The sequence below is a fragment of the Neodiprion pinetum genome, chromosome 3, assembly GCF_021155775.2.
Source record: "Neodiprion pinetum isolate iyNeoPine1 chromosome 3, iyNeoPine1.2, whole genome shotgun sequence".
NCBI classification, from domain to species: Eukaryota; Metazoa; Arthropoda; class Insecta; order Hymenoptera; family Diprionidae; genus Neodiprion; species Neodiprion pinetum.
In genome coordinates, this window is record NC_060234.1 from 32,885,192 (window position 1) to 32,905,047 (window position 19,856).

Consider the following 19,856-nt stretch of genomic DNA (forward strand, 5'->3'; position numbering starts at 1 on the left):
TGTTCGAACAAAAGGTGGATGGCACATGATTTGAAGTGTGTTATTTCGATGACTGTAATAAACCGATCTCAGAGAAAAAAAGAATACAAAGTGAAAACGAGAACTATCGAATCGAGAGTCTTTCTTATTTCGAAATTCTTTCAAAGTTGCTTTTGCGATTGAAGAATAATTACAATTTCTAAACTCTCAGTTGTTTATTATTTATAATTTATAATGCTGAGCTCAAACCGTTTCAAGGATCAGGTGTCATTGATAGATTATGGTAAACATTGCGTGTTGTAAATGAGTACAGCGGATTTTCACCTTTCCTCCAGACGAATATGAATAATAAAGAATTACGGAGCGGAACTCGAGTAGCGATGATTAAACCCAGATTATAATAATAATTTCACCTAATTGCTCCCTTAGAATTGGGAGATGGGATATAGTATACCCGGGTCTTTTGTATCTGCAGCTATGAATGAATACGCCCCTAGGTTAGCCCGAATTCTAAAGACTCGACCCGGGGCATAAACCACTTAGGATTGTTAATAAGAGGAAAACTAGACCGACGAGCCCCCCAAACCCCGTCGGAAGAGGTCTCATAACAGGTTTGCTGCCGTACGTACATCGAGGACTGCAGTTAAAGTTTAAGCCGTAAAAACACCCGCGCTGTGGGGGAACGAAGGGACGCGAGGCCCGCTTCAAATTAAAACGCGTCGACTTAGTCTTGCAGCTGCCCTTAACCGTGAGTTGACCTTAAGTGATGGTATAGCTCATTCTTGATAACTTGGACGTATGGCTTCTTCGGCGAATCGCGCCGTCTGAGAAGACGGGGTTAACATCCCCTGCACCCTATTCAATATTCAGCGCAATGCATGCGTCAGCAAGTCTGTCCCAAGTTTTGCAACTGCTAAGAAGTTTTGCTGGCGGCAAGAGGAGTCGAGGGAATAGATTTCTAAGAAAGATTAATGTCTGAAGATCGAATACGTCCAACTACGCGAGATAATCACAATGGAATCCAAAATTGCAAAATGGATCGGAAATCATCTTTAGGAAAATTAAGTAACTTAGAAATGAGTTTATAATTCGCTAACTTCGACTTGGGAATCAGTGATACATGTCGATATTATTGATGGATCTAAAGTAAATTATTTCCTTGATTTTTATTGGGAATTAATGAAATAAGGAATCCTCAACGGTCGAATTAAGTACTGACATTGATTTGACTGGAATTTTCCTGAAGAAGTATACGTCTGCTATTTCAAAATTTTTGCACAATCTCTGGAGCGCTTTGTTATCCGAGGTAATATTCGTTATACACGTTATACATCCAAGCCTTGAAGGTATTAGTACGTATCATCAAACAGTTTTTGTCACCCCACAATAAACGGCGGAATGCCTCTGTATCGGTGGAGTTAATTACCCTTTTACCAATCAGAGTATGAAGCGTAATGCGTTTAGGTAGAGGAACGTAATTACGGCGAACCTCTTGGCGGAAGGGTCGTTAGCCGATAGAGATTAATGGATGACGGCGTAAGGTTGGACCAGCTGTCTACTTACGCTAAGACACGTCAATTTATAATACATTGTCTGTTGAAATCCACGCGGTACGTGCGACGTTTCCGAAAAAAAACTGAATACGGTGCCACAACAGTCGAAAATATCGCCATCAATCCCGCCGCGGATGTGTATTGAGCGATTTGCCACTTCGAAGTATGACTTGATTGATCGTGGATGACTAACCTTGTGATGAGAGGGATGACCAGCGTGATTGGCGGCGGGTATGGAGGCCAGTTCCTCGATGGTGAGTTCGGCCAGGGCGTCGCTTCCACCACTACAGCCTCCTAAAAGACCACCACCATCCGACCTCCCGGCGCCCGACGGCCTCTTCTGGACCCTCCGAGAAGACACCAGATCTTTAACTCCGGACAATTCTCGTCTCGAACCACTCACCAGTCTGAAACGTGAGGGAAAGAGCCACTTTATAGTTTATCGAAAGAGCCATCTTCGTGTTACGGAATTCTTCTGAAAGAAACAATGGCGCAGTTTACATTACAATTTTACTATCGAAAAGATAAAATAACCAGTCTTCGCAGCTACGGAGCAAGATTGCTTTCCGATTGGTCGACCCCATTCATCGGAAATTGATTCTCAATAGTTCTCAATCACAGTGGAGTGGTTGTAAACAGCGAATACGTGCGATTCGTGACTTGCAAGTGTGAATACAACTGCAAGGCATTCCATGCATGCGCGTTCGTAATCAAGGTAGGTAGGTACGTGCGGTTTCGTTGAACCCAGCGCGTCGCAATACCGAGAGCATTCGCAATCTCCATACAATCAAGAGGTATAGAAAATATTCTACGAAAACTTGTGTACGAATGAAAAGACCGCGGTATTGAATATGGAGTGTTTTCACGTTCGAGGATCTCCGGGGAGGACTATTATCTGACTGTATCTTTCGTCTGCCAAGAAGCGAACCTGATACGCAGGCGTGTCGACCTCCGTATTTTCTCGTTTTCCTTTCATTATTCTCTCTTCATAAATTCTCAGACGCGTTTTGTCATCCTGAATCGAACCACCTAAATCTTCGAGTCTTCATACCCCACCGAATGCAATCCTGGTTAGATCCAAATAAAAATATTTGGGATTGATATCACATAATTCAGTGTACATCGGATAGGATTCATTGCCTTTACCAGACAATGTGACCTGTCCATAAGCTTCGAATAAAACTCTCATCTCGGTAGGAGTATTTCTGGCACGTCTGACGAAATGGATAACACGGGGAAAAAACCAGAGTCTCGCTGTGTGGTTCAGAAATTTATGACGAGACGTTGGTCGCCGACGCGAGCTTCGACATTCCCCGACCTCGTATGACCTTCTCGAACGTCAACCATCGTTATGAGGAGCCATTAACACTCGGTGCTGCGGTAATGCTTCACCATCCGCTTCAGAGAGCTGTGAACCAGCACATTGTTCCACACCACGAAGACGCGTAATCACGCCATTACACTTAATATCGGTATTTGGAAGGCCTTTGTGTCTCGGAGCACTTAACCAATTCCTACGACGAGCAGAGACGCCTTCCTTCTCGGTTATCTCTCCAGAAGGAATAGCTCTATTAGCGAGATTAAACCATCGGCCCAATCTATTCCACGCCACCTATATAATATTCCCACCCCGTAGTGACCAGAGTCCAATTCACTGTCGTCCCTCGGTCCTTCGGTTGGAACGCTCGCCGCGACCAATCTACATAAGCAATATCCTGAAGACCGTCCGAAAAATTTCACTTGCACTAAGTGATTGGATTTCCCGATTCGAAACCTTTGATCTACACGGTGGGTATTGCACAAATAACCAAATGCATCGGAGGGAGATGAAAATCTCTCCTTCATCATCCAGCGAATGTTCATTTTAACTCTAAACTGTAAGCTGGAGATGTTATTTTTTCAAAACCAGCTATCATACTCTTCTCGGAGAAACGTTTCCGTTGAAAGACCGGAAGTTGTAACTGCACTGCGTCACAACTCACTGCTGCAGGTTGAATTTTCACCGCAACAACGTCAATGAATAATTCCTCATTGTTATCAAACGTCTGCAATTGTGTGCAAAATGTCAGATACTTTAGAAGGATCGCGTCCATCAGCGAATTTAAGTACAACTTGCGTATCACTCTGGTCAGCGATGTTCAACCGCGAGACGTGGAGAAATAATCACAAGATTGGGAATAGTTCCAGCTATGGTATGAATTCAACTCCATCCATCTACGGTTGCCAAGTAAACCGTCGAATGACGTCTTTCCATTAATGCTGGCCTAACATCGTCACAGGACGAACCTTCGATTATTGATCAAGTTATCAGTCTGTGGCTAATTCGCAATCTCAAGTATGATCACGTTGAAAGATTAAACAGACTGGCACATCCCGAAGATCGTAATATGTTCAGTGGGGTGATTTCGGGATGACAATATATGAAGGCCGCTCAAAACGAATACCCTTGTCGATTCCTTTGTCCTGTGCACAGATTGGACACAAGAAGACAAGGCTCAATATTGTTTTAATCAGTGCGATACTGGAACTCTGTCTCACTGCTAATTTGGCAGTTGTATTAATGTAGTCAAATTGAGGACTGGAGTCAACTGAAATAACATACCCGCCTATTCTACGAAGTAATCAAACCCAAAGACTTTTTCAAAACTGACGGATTGTCTTGGATAACAATAACTTCAATCCTTAACAGCTGACGGGACGAGTTCAAAGTATATGTCCTCCTATTGAAAATGGGCAATTATAATGCACGGTCCTTGTGTGTGTTTATCTAATTAAAGCCACTGTTCTGGCAGTAGATTACGCTTTTACCTGTGACAAAGAGAATGGGTTAACGAGATTTAGCTACCTCACAAGCCTTCACGAGCATAAAGAATACATGAGCATAGTAAAGTGTCCACCTTTAGGATTGTGGCTATACAATAATACAACTGGTCACAAACTACAGAAAACGCTTTTTCATAATTGATAGGAAGACCATAGCCTGGAGTTATAAAAGTCACGATAGATGGGCTGTTCCTTGACAGTCGTTTACTTGCATTATAAATGAAAGCATGAGCAGTGATTTCGTTTGGCTTTCCATAAAGTTCCAATTTGGGAAAATCGAATAAGTTGCTACATTCTAAAAATCACGGAGTTATTGAGATTAAATTTAAATAGCTTAAAGAAGAAAAAATATTTTTCGTTTTACACACATAAATTTGCAATAAACTACTGACTGAGATGTTTTATGAAGAGTGTGTAATGAGTTTCAAGCGCTACCAATTTCACCTTTTTTTGTTTTGTAGATCTATCTGAATAATGTATTGAAAAACTTCTTTGTTCAATTTTGGGCGCAAACAATTAATCACAAAGAAAAATTTGCGTTCAATACTAATTCAGCCCACTGTACTAAAGAACCTGGTAAATCATTGGAAACTTTGCCTACGAAGTAACATCGGAGTTTGAAGTTTGGCGAAAAGCAATATCTGCGATACAGATTGAGTCTTTGAAAGTTCGAGTCGCGTTAGACTACTTTCAAACGACATCAGAAGAATACCTAATTGGTTAAAAACCGCGGCCCCATGCTCGAAACTGACCGACTGAAACTCTGACAGCTAAAATTCTGTCCAAACCTATTTCGTCTAATTTTCAGCGATTCGGTATTAAATCGAAACACTAAATTCGCAAAATTCCTACTCCTAAAACATGGCCTATCAAAAAATGCAAACCCCATAAACACAAGCCACGAGTGTAAATGTACGGTTACCGAGTAATAAGATTGAGGGTAAAAATCTACTTCACCTTGTCCGCTCCGGTTCCTCGCTTCGCAATACCTACAACAAACTGGAAAAACACGATCGTCTCGAACCGTCACGTCGACGGCGACGGCGCACGAAAAACCCCGGAGAAATACTCACATCGTTTAATATAACAACCCCGTAATTCTGCCGCACGGATAATAATTATTTCCACCGTTTTCACCGTCCACCCCGTAGATCCCCGAAGAGGCACGTTCGGATCACCCTGGTGGACGGGCCGGGCCAGGATCATCACTGTCAGTCCGCTGCCGCCCCGGACTCCCCGCCCGTCGTGGTGCCAGTAGGCGTCGCGACGCCAGCAGGTCGCGCCACCGCGCGATGTGCCGGGGATCGATCGACGTGACGTCACGGGACGCCCTGGACGCAAGCGTCATCGCTTCGTACTACCCGCCGAAGTAGTAAATGCCTACGGTTCTAGTGCCTGACGGTTTCGGCCGGTTGACACGACCGACGTCATTTCCCGCGAAAATATGACACGGACTGGTATTCACCCTGCACAAAGTGATATCGAATTGCGCAATCGTTCCTCCTTTCGCCCCTGCCTCTTCCCCTACCTCACCCCGCGCAGTTTAGGATAATGTAACGACGTCTCGTACGTTCAGGGATATGTGCCAAATATGATTGAAAGCTCCCAGTGATCCACGATTTACCGCAATGATGGGGAGATAAGGAGATACGGCCCTCTTGCGTCGGACGATTATGTACATCCACGGTTTTCGAAGAAAAATTTCGCCTGCTTTGTCGTAACTCGTAAAGGTATAATTCAAAATAAAAACGGAGGGAGATGTGTAACGCTGAATGTCTTTTACATTACATGTATATATAAATATGCCTTGTTGCTCGATCCCCTTGTTCTCTGCAAAGTACGATCAGCGAAAACTTTTACAGTTTTTGCGAACTCGCTTGATGTCCGACATTTTCTTACACTGCCAATCACACTCGCGAATTGGCAAAGTTTTTCGTTTCCCGTGCAGGTTTCTTGGTCTCATTTCAGACAATACCAAAGTATTTCTACGCCGTCAAGGATGATTCTTCTAAATTTAACCAGCGAAAGCCGTTGAATAATCGGCCACTATTCAGCGGGGGTTAATTTGCATGCACCCCACATAAAATGTGCTTTTCAAGCGTCGTTTACCAGAGTTCTAATTAGACTGATATGGCGGGACTATTAGGCAGTAGTGAATTGCCAATTAATTATCTCCGCTGCAAAGAGTTTATTCCTCTTGAAAAGCATACGAGCAGATAGCGTTTGAAATGGCTGTTGAATATACCTGTATCGATTCGAAACTGATTGTGAGAATCAAGGAACCTCGATAATGAGTGGAATTTAATCCGACCCAATTAGGGAAATTTCAAACAATGCAGGGCATGAGACTTGGTACACGGTGGTCTTTTTTCGAATCTTGTGAATTTAGATGCATATAGAGATAGGTGTGTACATATATATATATAAAATATATATACATGTATACGTACACTTATTAAGGGAGGCTAATTACACGCCGTATCGAGGTAGGAAGCCTCTTGCCTCGACGATAACACCGCGCTGATGGAGCGTATAAAAATGAATCGCGGCGGGCGGAGGCAGAATGAGCGGGAATCGTTAAGCCGCTCTGGTTTCCATTCCATATCGATCAGAGATGAAAAGTCCAAGATTTCGCGAGGGCGTCACGGCTGCAGCTACAATAAGCCAGGCGAAAGCCGAACGCTTAGGTTTAATGACTCTGCGCTGGTTTTCAACGCGGCATGGTAGGAAGGTGGAAGGAGCAAGGTAGGAAGGAAGGAAGGTGGGCATAATAAAGTCGCCGCCGTGCCGCGTAGATGGTAGGCGTGTTTATGCTAAACAGGCTTGCTGCAAGCCCCATCGTCGTGCAGAACTTACTGCAAGCCGTAAAAATTCATCGCTTTTACCTAAGCATGCGAAGCATTATACGTCGTTATTCGACTTAATTTTCTTACTTCCTCTTTTTTTACTTTTTTTTTTTTTTTTACTCTTCTTTCTACACAACTCATTTAGCGGTTTATCAAAGTTTAAGATGCGAGAAAATCTCGATGATAATAGAAGGGTGCCCAGGGGTGAAAACTGCGCGGGATGGTCCGGCTGTGTAACGCGCCTGATATAACGACGGATAATAGATAGATATTATAGTCTATTCCGGCAGGCCCAAGGCTGCCCCTTTCTCGACAAAGGACTTCCTTCAGACGTAACAATGCCAGCATTCAGCTGAGAGATAGCATTCATTAAATGCACCCGGCATCACGTGACGCACCAACACGCCTCTCGGTCATTTCTCATTGTTCTTAACGATTCCCTCCCCGCGACTGCACTTTCAACCGCAGATATATTGTATCACATATACGTATACCTATACTGTATTATATACTTTCCGCACAGTATCTGTAATTAATACTCGTCGCTTTTCGCCCAAGGTGCAGAATGTAAAAAATGATACTCATTTTCATCGATCCCCATCGCATTTTATTCACGAAAATTGTGCGGTTATGAATTTTCAATGTCGAGTTTTCTGAAGGTTCGAAGATACAGCCGTTCACTTTCTTTCTCGCATCTCACGCGCGTGATAAAAAGGCGGGCCAAGTCTGGTCGGGGTCTTGCTTCCTATACATGACTGAGCCATTACAAAATTTTCATGTCTTTTCCCCTGGAGCTGGTTTCCGAAGCTTCCAGTTTTTACGACTCCCCTATCGGAGTGGATGGAATACAATTTCACTGAATTATACCGAGACGATACATTCCATCCTACCGAAGCATCAACTCGAGTTACGTTATCTTAATATGCGCGTCCAATCGACTGCAATCCCGAAATGAAAATCGCGTGCAAAGCCGTTAGAAAAAATCGGCAAATTTTGACAAAGGATGAAGAGGACGGAGTCAAAGGTGAAGTGCGAATTGAGAGAGGTAGGGTGGTGGAGGTGAACGTTCATTGCATCAGGATGAAGACAATAGTTCTTCGCTCGAGGAAGCGCGGCCGAAAACACGGCCCGAGGATCACGTCCCCTTGATATTCCAAGGAGTTCCTCCCACCGCGAGTATTCGATTCCCGCAGAAATATCTGCCAACTCCGTCAGATTTCCATTCCTTAAACCTACCCCTGCATGCAACGGCACCCTTACACCCAGGTTCAGGCGGGTTATGGAAGAAGCGAGGGTGTCGAGACCGCGGCGGAAGTGGGCCAAAACGGATAATCCCGATTAAATCCCGTGGATTGAATTCGGCCACGTTAAGCCTGCTCGAGCTGGGGGAAGAGCGAACTCTGTGCCCCGTCGCGTTGTTTTCGAAGCAGCTCTTCTCGAGCCAGCAGCCAATATCTCCGCTGCCTGGACGAAATTTTTGGCCAAGGCCGACGGCGAATATTGAGTGCTCGAATACGGGGAGGAATTTTATCCGGTATAGGAATAGACGGTTTGAAACTGGTTAGGATCGGATAATGCAAGTTTTTCTGGATATTGGACGTCGTGTTTGGATATTCCAAGGATGTATATTGCTACTCGAACGCGGGAAACCATTCAGCGCTGAAGTCGTTGCTGGAAATATCCGGCCCTCGATATGGCCAGCGAGTGTATTAGACTTTGTAGGACGGTACACAAGGGCTTCTCATGTTTCCTGTAGTGCCTGCACCTATATCATTCGTTTGAAAGGCGATACAGTTTCTCGAAATTTAATCCTCTCTTTGCACACTACTACGGATCGATCTCACCTCCGCGCTGTGTATTCGGGAGGCAGGGTGGCAAGGGTCCAACCGCGTGTATAGCAGGCCGCGTTTTCTAGTAATTGCATGCCGGACCCGAAAGAATTTATAGACCAACCCGTAACCGAAACTTCGCGCCAGACGGTGCTGCAAAGTTCACCTCGGGGTTAAGGAGGGACCGGCTTAAATACGCGCGTGACTGCCAGCCCCGTATTTCCCAAACGAGGAAAACACTCGGTCAATTCCCATGAAAGTGCGACCCGGTCGTTACTAGTTTTCCCGCATTTCCTAATTCCACCTATCCTCAAACCCCACGCCGATAATATCCTGCCTGGAAATGAAGTTTCCTCCGATCGCCTCGCTCTTTTTTATCTCATCTTTCGTTTCCACTCGATTCTTGTAATGATCATCGTTATAGCTTCACATACTAGATGAATTTTTCTACTTTTTTCTCACCCCTCATGCACCGAGATATTCAAAACATCACGTTAATGCCAGCTCGTACAGACGTGACTCTAGGCATTCGGGATTACGCAACTTCTACGTATACGAGTTTTAAAACAGCTCTGATTAGCCTAGACACGCGGCACGTGTCCTCCGCACCACGGTATTAATTATTCGCCGAGAGTTTACCCGGTTTAATTCAATTAATCCAACCCGCGTTGTAATTAGCGGATAAGACTCAACCTCCAAAATTAGCGTAGCAAATTACGGCTAATTAAACGAAATTAGAATGAAAGCGGTCTTTTAACTGCGCGACTACATTACCGCGAGTTGGTGGGTCTACGACGTCTCAAACCCTCGCACATAATGAAAGTCCAACACGAAGTCGTGTTACTTGCTACATGGGAAATATACTCTTTCTTTCCTTCTTTTTCTCATCGCTTCTATCACCGTGAGAGTCTTACTTGCCAAATCAATCGACATTGTGGCTCATCCATTAGGATGTAAGGTTATGATGTCGATGTGACAAAGCACGCGTTTCTCGGCATTTCATTTTCACGACTTCATCAACCATGCCTGGGTCGTACAATTTTCGAAATTTTCACGCTTACCGGGTCAGAATTTAGGAGGAGAGTTTCGCGGTTTTCGTCTTTGTGTACCATCATTCTTTCGGTCCACTTCTTTAGGAGGATCTCTACTGTGTGCCAAAAGCGTCTCTTGTCTCAGCTCTACGTATAGATATACATATACATACAACGCGGGCGCCGCGAAACGCTTGAACAAATTTTATTTCACTCCCAGAAGGGCGTTTCGTAATGCGTTGCGGCTGTTTCGTAGAAGTGATGGAAAGTTCTTGTTTTCATCTGAAATTCTTCAAGCCGTGGCTGCTTTACGGGATTTCAATCACGAAGAATGAAATTCTTGAAATGAATAACATTTTTTAAGGACTGACTTTAGACTCGATTCGAAAAACTTCAATCACTCTTACAAACCGCCAAAATGGCATAAGAATTACAAATCACAACATTAATCTTATCAAAAATTGTTTCAATTGAATTCTCTAAATTCTATCATGAAGAATCCATGAGACATGATTCTAAATAAAAACCGATACCTTTTCCTACACGGAACTAGCGATACAACACCGACTACCGAAGTCCTCGTTGAAATATATCGCAAGTAAACGGACCGTCGGTTTAAACTTTTTTTCAGTAGGATGGCGAGCGGTAGCGAAACGACAGTGAAAAATTGAGGTTTGAAATTGGTTTGGATAAAAACTCGAACCCTTTTCCGTCGAAGGGATGAGCCGAATAATTTTCGGACGATTGGTTTTAAATCTTCCGCGGGTAAATTGGATCAACTTTCTCGTACGTCACAGGTTACTCGTTTTCATCTCTTACCGGTCATCGTGGGAATAATCGGGGATGATTCTTCGAGCGTAGAGGGGGGCGCCACCCTCCGATATGTAACCGTCGCAGAGATCCGACAAGGTTCGGCTTCCGACCCCGGGTCCGCCACCGACGCCGATTCCTCCCCTCAGGACTTCCCTGTCGCTCAGATACCCGGAGGCAATATCACTGTCCGCGTAATCGTGACCGACGTGTCCGACGTGGTGATGCGACGAGGAATGGAGCACCGTGTACTGCCGCGTCGTAGTTCTGCTCGGCAATGTCTGCAGACCTCGTGCACCCGGGGTGTACCCGCGGAGGAGAGGCTGCATCGGCTTCACCGTCATCTCCGTGTCCTCCTCGGCCACGGTGCCTCCTCCTCCACAGTTTGGGACTTCGGATAAAACCTAGACGAAGAAAACGATTGGTTTTAGATCTCGTTGAAAAGTTTCGAAGGGTTCATGACAGAGCCCAATCCAATCCTAATAGATTTCGACAAATTTATAACAGGAAGCGCTATTTTTTGTCAGCTAATAGTAAACAGTGCTTTTATCTTCGAACATTAAAAGGTATAAAAAAATACAGTATTCGAGTAGTACCAAACGAGCATAAACAGAGAGAATTCAATCCAATATGATTCTTGGAACCCTTATCACAGATCATTCTGTATGTAAATGTACACCCAAGTTCTCATGTTTTTACTTCGTATATACTTCGTAAATGAATTTATTCTATCGTTATGGTGTTTATTCAAGACCACGTAAAGTCCGTATTTTTAACGCGAATCTACGCCTCGATGCGTGTAAAGTGACTGATTAATTGCCGCATTACGGCTGATGTATTGAAATCAAACTGACAATGAGAAAATACTCTAATCTTTAACAGCTTATAAGAAACGAAATTCATACTATCGATGAAGCCCGTTATATCGATTCGAAAGTGTTGTGGACCTTTTCAAACCCTCCGGACATCAGTTAAAGCAGACGGTTTGGATCTCCATGCGATGCTATATTCATTCATATATTTTAGTGTAGAATTTTATAGCATTTGGTTGAGTAAAAAAAAATAAAAGTGGAAGATTAAATCTATTTCCCGTGGTCCAAAGAGGCCGTGTTTCCGGCAATCAATAAAGCACCGATCAACGATGATAGAACGAGTGTAAGCTCGACCGACCTTTTCCATTTGTTCGAAGGTAGTCTCGATTTTCCTGTTTGGAATGGTTTTGATGTCACTTCCGCTCTCGCTGCTTGGCCTGTATATGACGCTGCTATCGCTCGAGTTACTCTGCCCAGTGCTGTTCGAGTTGCTGTGCGAGCTCTCGGACATTAGGTCGGAAATACTGGGCATCGGAGAGACCATGGCGACCGTGTTTGGATCAAGCTTCCGGTGCAAGCTGTCAGCCTTGTACTTGTTGGGCGTTGGAGTGCCGAGATTGCACGGATCCTTGGGGGGTTTCGAGGTGCCCTTGACGAGCGCGGTGGGTTTAGGAATGCTGGACCCAGGAGCGAGATTTTGCATCGAATTTCCCAAATTACTGCCCAAGTTGTTCGGGGGCGTTTCGAATCCCTGACCGGAGGGACTGGCGTCGGACTTAATTTTCTTTTGGCACGAACTGTTGTCACCTTGCCCAGAGTTGTAATTATCGGCTTGATTGGCGCTGTCCGTAACGTGAAGAGAAACCGGTGACATCGGGACTTTTGTCGAGGACTCATTTTGGTTCGGTGTTCGAGCCTCCGCGATCCGCGTTTCGGTGGGAGTTGATTTTTGATTACCATTTTGCGCCGAGGGCGTTATGTCCGCAAAATACTGCTTCTCGTTGCCCTCGTCGACCGTCGAAAAGTGGTGCTGTTGCTGCTGATTCGTCTCCAAGTGATGATTCTGCGCGTCCGATATGTTCGAATGGTTCATTGACATGGTTTTATCGAAGGGCGAGACCTGTCCGTGGCTCGGCGAGATCGGTGACCCGGAATAGTTGTGCTCCTGGACGTTTTGCTTGATGAAACCGTTGCTGTTCGGGGTGACTGCCTTGTGGGCAATTATATCCTTGTTCAGTCCATTCGGAGGGCCCTTGAGACCTTGGAGCTGAATTTTCGAGTCGGATATTTTGCCCGGAAGTTCCATTTTCGGCCGCTGGGCGTGTTTCGTTTCCGATTTCTGGTTCGCAACGATCTTAGTTTCCTGCAGAGGTGCGACTGTCTTCGGGGCCGTCAGAGCGGCGTTTGTTTTCTGGGCCTGACTAGTCGGCTTCAGGAATTCCGCATTGCTCAGTTTCTTGTCCAAGACGAGCTTCGGCGCGATGTTGGCGATTTTGCTGGTTTTCGCGTCCTCGACGGGCGGAGTGTAGGCGAGACCCTTTTCGGGACCCTTCGTCCTCGCGATTTTGCTCTGCGCCTTGGCTTGTTCCTTCCTCGCTGCCTTGGGGCTCGCCTGTTTAGCAGGTTTGGCTTGAAGCTTGGACTTGAGAGCTCTCGACTTCGGCGATTCTACCTGAACCTTGCTCTGGTCACAGAGGGAAGTCGAGCTGTCCGAGTGTTCCGACCTCGCTGACGAGAATCCGGACGAGCTTGAGGTGCGCTTTGAAACGCCGGAAGACGCTTTGCTTCGTTCCTGATTCTTCTCCTTGTTGTTGAAGAGCTTGAACTTGTCGAGAACCGAGTTCTTCCCCTGTTGCTGTACCGTCGGCTGCGGCGCTGCGTACGGCGAGGCCTGGGGCGCCCTGAGACCACCGGGTCGGCCGACGGTCGAGGCCCGCGGGCTGAAAACAAGATTCACCGAGTTTAGCATATTTCAGAACCGGGCGGAAATCCATGCGAGAATCTACGAGCAGCAGAAGGGCGGAATCCCTCGGGTGCTCATCAAACTACCACTTGTTGGGCAACTCCGGAATGGGTCGTTCGGGGTCGAACACCTGCCACATACATGCACCGGGGTAACGATCTTCGGAATTTAGGGGGGTGGAACAGAGAGGATAAGAGAGTGCTTCGTTACCCGTTAGAGAGCATGGAGGGTGTCGAAATATTACAGCTCTGTGTACCATCAACCCTCGCGACGCCTGCAGGTTCATCCCACGAATTTGTAAAGATTCAGTGAAATTTTCGACACAGCAAAGATACACGGGGTTTCAACCGGCATCAATGGACCACCGCTAACCGTCTAGTTCAAAAACACCTTTACACATGAGGAAATGAGAAAAGCTCGTGCAATCCATCGTTGCGCAGGTAATAGCTACATTTGGCAAATGAACGAAAAAACGAGGGAACGCGAAGACTGAAGAATGACGGAGGTTTATAAAAAGAACGGGGTGTAGTAAATGATGGCCGTCACGAAACCGCTTGATTTAATATTCCCGGAGCGTTTGGAGAAGGGGATGAACAGACAAAGCCCGGCGCGTACATGTTTGCTTTTCCGTTTTCTTCTACCTTTTCACCCGATGAAAGCGTGAAATTGAAAGATGGGCCGTTAAATACCCCGAAAATCCAGAAAGGCCGAGGCTTTTCAGGGGTGATGTGTATACCTCAGACGCCCGCTTTGCAGGTACCAGCTGTCTACGTGCAGACCGTAAATACGTGCCTGGGGTACGAAACACTCGTTTGCCTCCTTCGATATCGACGATCTTGGGAAATGAATTGAAGGGCTGCGGTATACGCCGGCGACAAGAAAAACCGCCCGGCTACGTACCTTGGAGTAGTTGCTGGAGGATGCCTGTTCGCAGGGTTCTGACTTCTCGGCTGGGGAATGAAGGACAGGCCACCCTGAGGGGGCTGCTGTTGACTAGGACTCGTGCTCCTAGAGCTGCTGGCGCTTCCTATCCCTCCGTTTCCATGCTTCAGTCCTGGAACGAGAATATAACCGTTGTTTTCACGAGAAGGAAGAATCAAAAAGTGCGATTGCACGCAGGCTGGTGAAAAGCAAAACCGGCGACTGTATTGCTCGGGGGACAAGCTACGGCTGGGTATGTATAATACTATTTTCGATGAACCACCTCCTGTTTAGCTTTTATGTATTCCACGAGAGGCAGATGATAATGTCTGGGTAGATGAAGCGAGGGCAGAGAGTTTCAGGGATGAAACATGCCGAGGTGTGGTGGAAAGGGGAGAAGAAATTGCCGAGGAGACCTGCTGAGGCCCAGGGGGTGGTTGGAGTTCTCGACAACTTGCCCAGATGGCGCCACTCGGCGACAATCTCCACGGCATTTGCACGCTTGAAAGCCAAAATTATGATCGTCGGATCCGTCAGGCTCTCCCGTTTTCTCCCAGTATGTATACGTGTAGCGTTATAAATTTCTCTCAGGATCGTTAGCTCACTGCTGTGTTATACCCACCGCTTCGTAAGGATAAGAGCTTCCTGCCGGCGTTGCTGTGCGTCTTTTTTGAACTACCACGACGCACGATGCTTTTCGTAACTTATCACCATCTTCTGCCGTACATTTTGACACATTAGTTTTGAAACATGTACCATTCGTTTCGTGTACACTAGTCATTTTTCAAACAATCTTGCCTCGAGCATATCATCTTTGATGAATTTTCAGTCCTATATTTCGCTTCTATTACATCGTTGCAAAATGTTGAGAGTGATCACGGGCTTGGACTCTGATCTACAGATTTCAATATATCAATCAAAATATTAAAAACAAATTAAAAATAAGTTCACTCCAACTCTCGTCTCTTAACTAAGACTTTCAATGCTGCGCTTCGAGTAAAAGTCAAAGACTACAATACTTGATCAGAATCTGATTCGACTAAACATGTATGAGACCAACGATAAATCAGATCTGATGAGAATAACGGTTGCTAATATGGCTGCGCAGTGAAGCAAAATTGGAATTGATTGCATCATTAAAATTATACAACCGTACCGGTCGGCTCGAATTGAGGATGTGTCTTTGATACTTAACACATTTGACATACAGTATGAACCCCGGTCATGCGAGGCTGCGGGATGGTCTGCCGGATGGCGCAGAAATATTAAACCATGCGAAACACGTAGATGGTATTTTGGCGAGGAATATACGGGTAGCGGTGAGGCGACTAGCACACTCGGTAATCACGACACTGCTATTTATCGCTGTGTATAAATTGGATGAAACGATGTACGTAGGCGAATATTATATATAATACATGTGGGAATGCACGAGCGTATTTATGTACCATCAAGGGCACCAATCAACAGCTTCACGGGGGATCTAATATGATTTTCTCTCTTCGTTTCAAGTCGCCTTGATTTAAATGATATTTAAGTATAGCGCTGAGGCGAAGTGAATCTGTCTGCAAGCCAGTTGATTATAGGAATTTTTGAGATGCCAATTGAGATTTTGGTCTCGCGAAAATTCCAGTCCATTATAAATGGTGCAGCTAAGAAAAGGGAGAAGACGAAGGAAAAATCGGGGGAAAAGGGAAGGCATAGAGGTATAAAACAAAGAGAATATCATCATCGAATAATGGCTTTAATCCTGGCATGAAAGTGATCGACGGTGAGACAAAACGGAGCAAGAGAGAGAGAGAAAGGAAGGGGAAGAGGGAGAGGGAGAGGGAGAGAGAGATATGCGTCAATGATAAAAACAACGATGGTTATGTATAGCGTAGATATATCCGAGAGTAATAAAATCGGAATTTTGTCACGCGTGTCAAACTCGGGGGCTCGAGATCCGTATTTTATGACGGTTTTTACGACACCAAGGGCCCGGGGCATCGGGCAACCGTAATATAGGGTGTCAAAATAATATATTCCAAACACGTTGGCAGCTAGGTGGTGGTTGGCCGCCGTGCCGATAATAAAAGAAGAAGAGAAGACTTTAAACGTGACTAGGCATCGGCTGGAAGCTGCTTAGCCGGAACAGATGATTCATTCGGTATTGTATGCAAGAACAGTTACGTCGAAGATCGATCTTTCGTAAAATTAATAGCCCCCCCGTGACCACGATGCGCTCGAGGCTCCGAGGCCGCGTATTATTGCAACGCTCGACCTCAGGATTAGTTTCTATTTTACAATTGACGTGCGTACAATCAAGCATTACGGTATACACGTGGGTCACTTTTTCACTGACATAAACATACACGCGTGCCACATCAGCCACGTTCGTTGTTTTTTTTTTTTTTTTTTCTTTATCCGTTATCCCTCGGATACATTAGGATCGGACGAAAACGTCCGTTCCGCGTTTTTTCCCCATGGGCAATTGATGATCAAAGGAAAGCTTTCACGATTTTCTCCCGTGCCTGTAAATATAACAGCGAATTTACTACCGTCAAACGCTACGTGGTGAAATCAGCGGAAAACGAAAAACCAAAACGCCATTCTTTCAAAGCTAAAAATCCGATCCGTGCACGGCAGCTACAAAAATATACTCTCACGAATTTTTCGACGCTGTGTAATACGGTAAACGGATCCAATCGGCGATGTGTCATCCTTAGTTTATCTCGAATTGACTTTTTCGTATTCAAACCGTAGATATCAAAGCGGAAATATTCGTCGTGCCGGTACAGTGTACCTAACTTACTATTTTGGCAAACATTTGGCTCGCACAAACTGCCGCAAGTGAATAGGAAAGAAAACCTCGACACGGAATAATATTTGAGTAAACAGGACAGGCATTCTAAAACAACGGAGGCGAAATTCGATGAAGAAAATTGAAACGTGTGTGTAGCGATTTCTTCTCATCCCTTGGCACATATCCGCACGAGCTCTCAGATCCCTATACGAAACATGATCCAATTTTCTTTCAGCATCTAGGTCACATGCTGAATAGAATAAATTGAAATCGGCTACCTGGAAGCGTTCATATTATATGCAGTATATACGCCAACTCCCGTCCCCGTGCAATTCTATTCTCTGATAAAAATTTCCTCTTGGCAATCTTCCCTCTTTGTTATTTTATAGGTTGATTCGATCATCGTTTGAGAGCACCCTGTACAATCGATTCAAACCTAACTGCTCTGCAGCTTGTCACAGTACGACAAACTTCGCAACTACAACATAGATGCTGATTATATTTTTGCCAGAAGCTATCCCTCATTTTCCGCGTCTCTGTCACACGCAACGTAAGAATGTAAATGAAAACTCACGTGTATAGACCAGAAGGAGGTTTCGCAGTGCTATCGATAAAAAAAAAAAAAACTGCGATACAGCGGCACAACGAAGATAAGTCCGGGCTGAACTCTGAAGTGTCCAGAAATCGCCACCGGAGCAATTCAGCTCTCTACGTAGCGCGAAGAGACGGACAGGCGACTAGAAGCGATGCATTGACCACGCGTTTACCCATCGCGAATCGCACTCCGTTAACACACGAAGCCTGAAGGCACACACGTCACTTTAGCCACTCGGCGATGGACTCGCCGATTGACGGGCCAAGGAGATTAACTTCAGAGATTGTCAACTCGGCGATAACGACACCCGGTCACGCGTCCTCGGCTAAGCGGGCACTCGAAATGGGAACCACGTTGAGATTATGCGTGCAGGAGTAGTTAAGAGTCCATTACACGCCGGTATGTGTGCCGCAATGTCGAGCTGCCCGGTCGGTCGTCACATCGGGGATATTCCTACGGTTTACGAGCAATTGGAGCTAATCTTAATTGCCCACTCCGTTGAGTTTATCTTTGCTTTTTTTCATTCACCCGCGTACATTTTTTATGCATTTCTTTCTATATTCACATTCGGATGCGGTCGCTTCCCTGTGTTCTCAAGAGCTTCTTGCGGAGCTTGGAAACCTGACGATTAGTTTTGCGGTGGAACCAAGATTCTTGCTGGATGCAGGGTTCGGAGATGTACGATCCCGGAAAAAGAGAAAAATAACCATACAGAGATAAGGACGAAAGTTTTATCTCTGCGTGCCTAGCTGCTTCGATAAAAAAAGAAAAGAAAAGAAAAGAAAACCGACGTCTCTCGAGGAGACAGCCTACATTGACTTACGAAATACAAACAATCGTCTTTCTACGAAGCATTGCATATTGTTCAAAGCTTGGATTCGCCTCCTACGTCTGATGGGAACGCTTACTTTTTTGTAACCAATGTGCTTCCGATTTTTGTGTAACGTTATCGTTTTCAGAATGGGGTGTAATATTTACTTTGGCGATACCCTCGCACACCCTCTTTCGAAAAATGTTGTTACACAGACCGGTAGTTGCGACATCTACGGGCGATATCTTCTTTCCTTGTACGTCCGTGACGTCAGAGTAGGATAAGAAGCTACGAGTGTCTGGAGAGTCTCGCGCCGTTTGACGGCTAACCGATAATCAGTGGTTAGTCACCACGGCCACCGTTTCATACGTTATAGACGAACAGCCCGTGCTCTATTCATAGAACGCTGAGTCTCGCGTGGATGTGCTTCTCTAGCGTACTGCAAACTACTATACCTACTGCCAGGGAAAGTGGAGATTTGAAGATTTTTTTTAAGGGCTCTCCAACAACGACGGTGGGCCCTTCACGTCTGGAAATTAGCTCTGGAGTGTCTAGAGCCTCCTGCACACTCCATTAATTACGATCTTTCCGCTCGTACGATGCGTACCGCGCTAGTCGGAACTGCACACAGTAGCCTCTCTTTGGCCAGAGGCTACTTTTTCAACGCACAAATACTCTGCGCCTCGCTCTTGCTTCTTCCATTGATATGTAGATAAAATTACCGTCGTATTGTGAAGAAAGTACGATGTAAAGATCCTTTGCTCCAGTGGGATTCCGAAACAAATTTTTATGAATTTTACCGAGAATACTGCTATAGTAGCTCAATATTTACCGAGAATACCCATAGATTTTTCCTCGTTATTTCGTCTCGACTTCGACTTTACCGAAACGCAGCACGGCAACTACAAAAGGAGGAAATAACGAGGCCCTGTATTCTTCGGGCGTAACGTGATCCAAGGTACAAATTTGCAAGATAAGGATTGGACATATTCGTTGTTGAACATTTTCCCTATTCGAAGTATTGACCAACGCAAAAGGATGATAGACAAACCAATATTGAATCAAACGAGGCAGCGGAATCAATACCGTAGTTCCGTA

General features: G+C 45.3%; 1 protein-coding gene across 4 annotated transcripts in view; it reads right to left on the reverse strand.

Annotated features, from left to right (window-relative positions):
- The window catches only part of sick (sickie), a 179,466-nt gene that overhangs the window by 41,506 nt on the left and 118,104 nt on the right, over nucleotides 1–19,856 (reverse strand). For all 4 annotated transcript variants that reach the window (XM_046615988.2, XM_046615987.2, XM_046615990.2 and 1 more), the window contains 4 exons: nucleotides 14,547–14,700; nucleotides 12,042–13,623; nucleotides 10,881–11,275; nucleotides 1,726–1,939 (listed from right to left, as the gene is read on the reverse strand). In XM_046615988.2, the coding sequence (XP_046471944.1) occupies nucleotides 1,726–1,939; nucleotides 10,881–11,275; nucleotides 12,042–13,623; nucleotides 14,547–14,700 (2,345 nt within the window). The remainder of the gene's footprint in view (nucleotides 1–1,725; nucleotides 1,940–10,880; nucleotides 11,276–12,041; nucleotides 13,624–14,546; nucleotides 14,701–19,856) is intronic.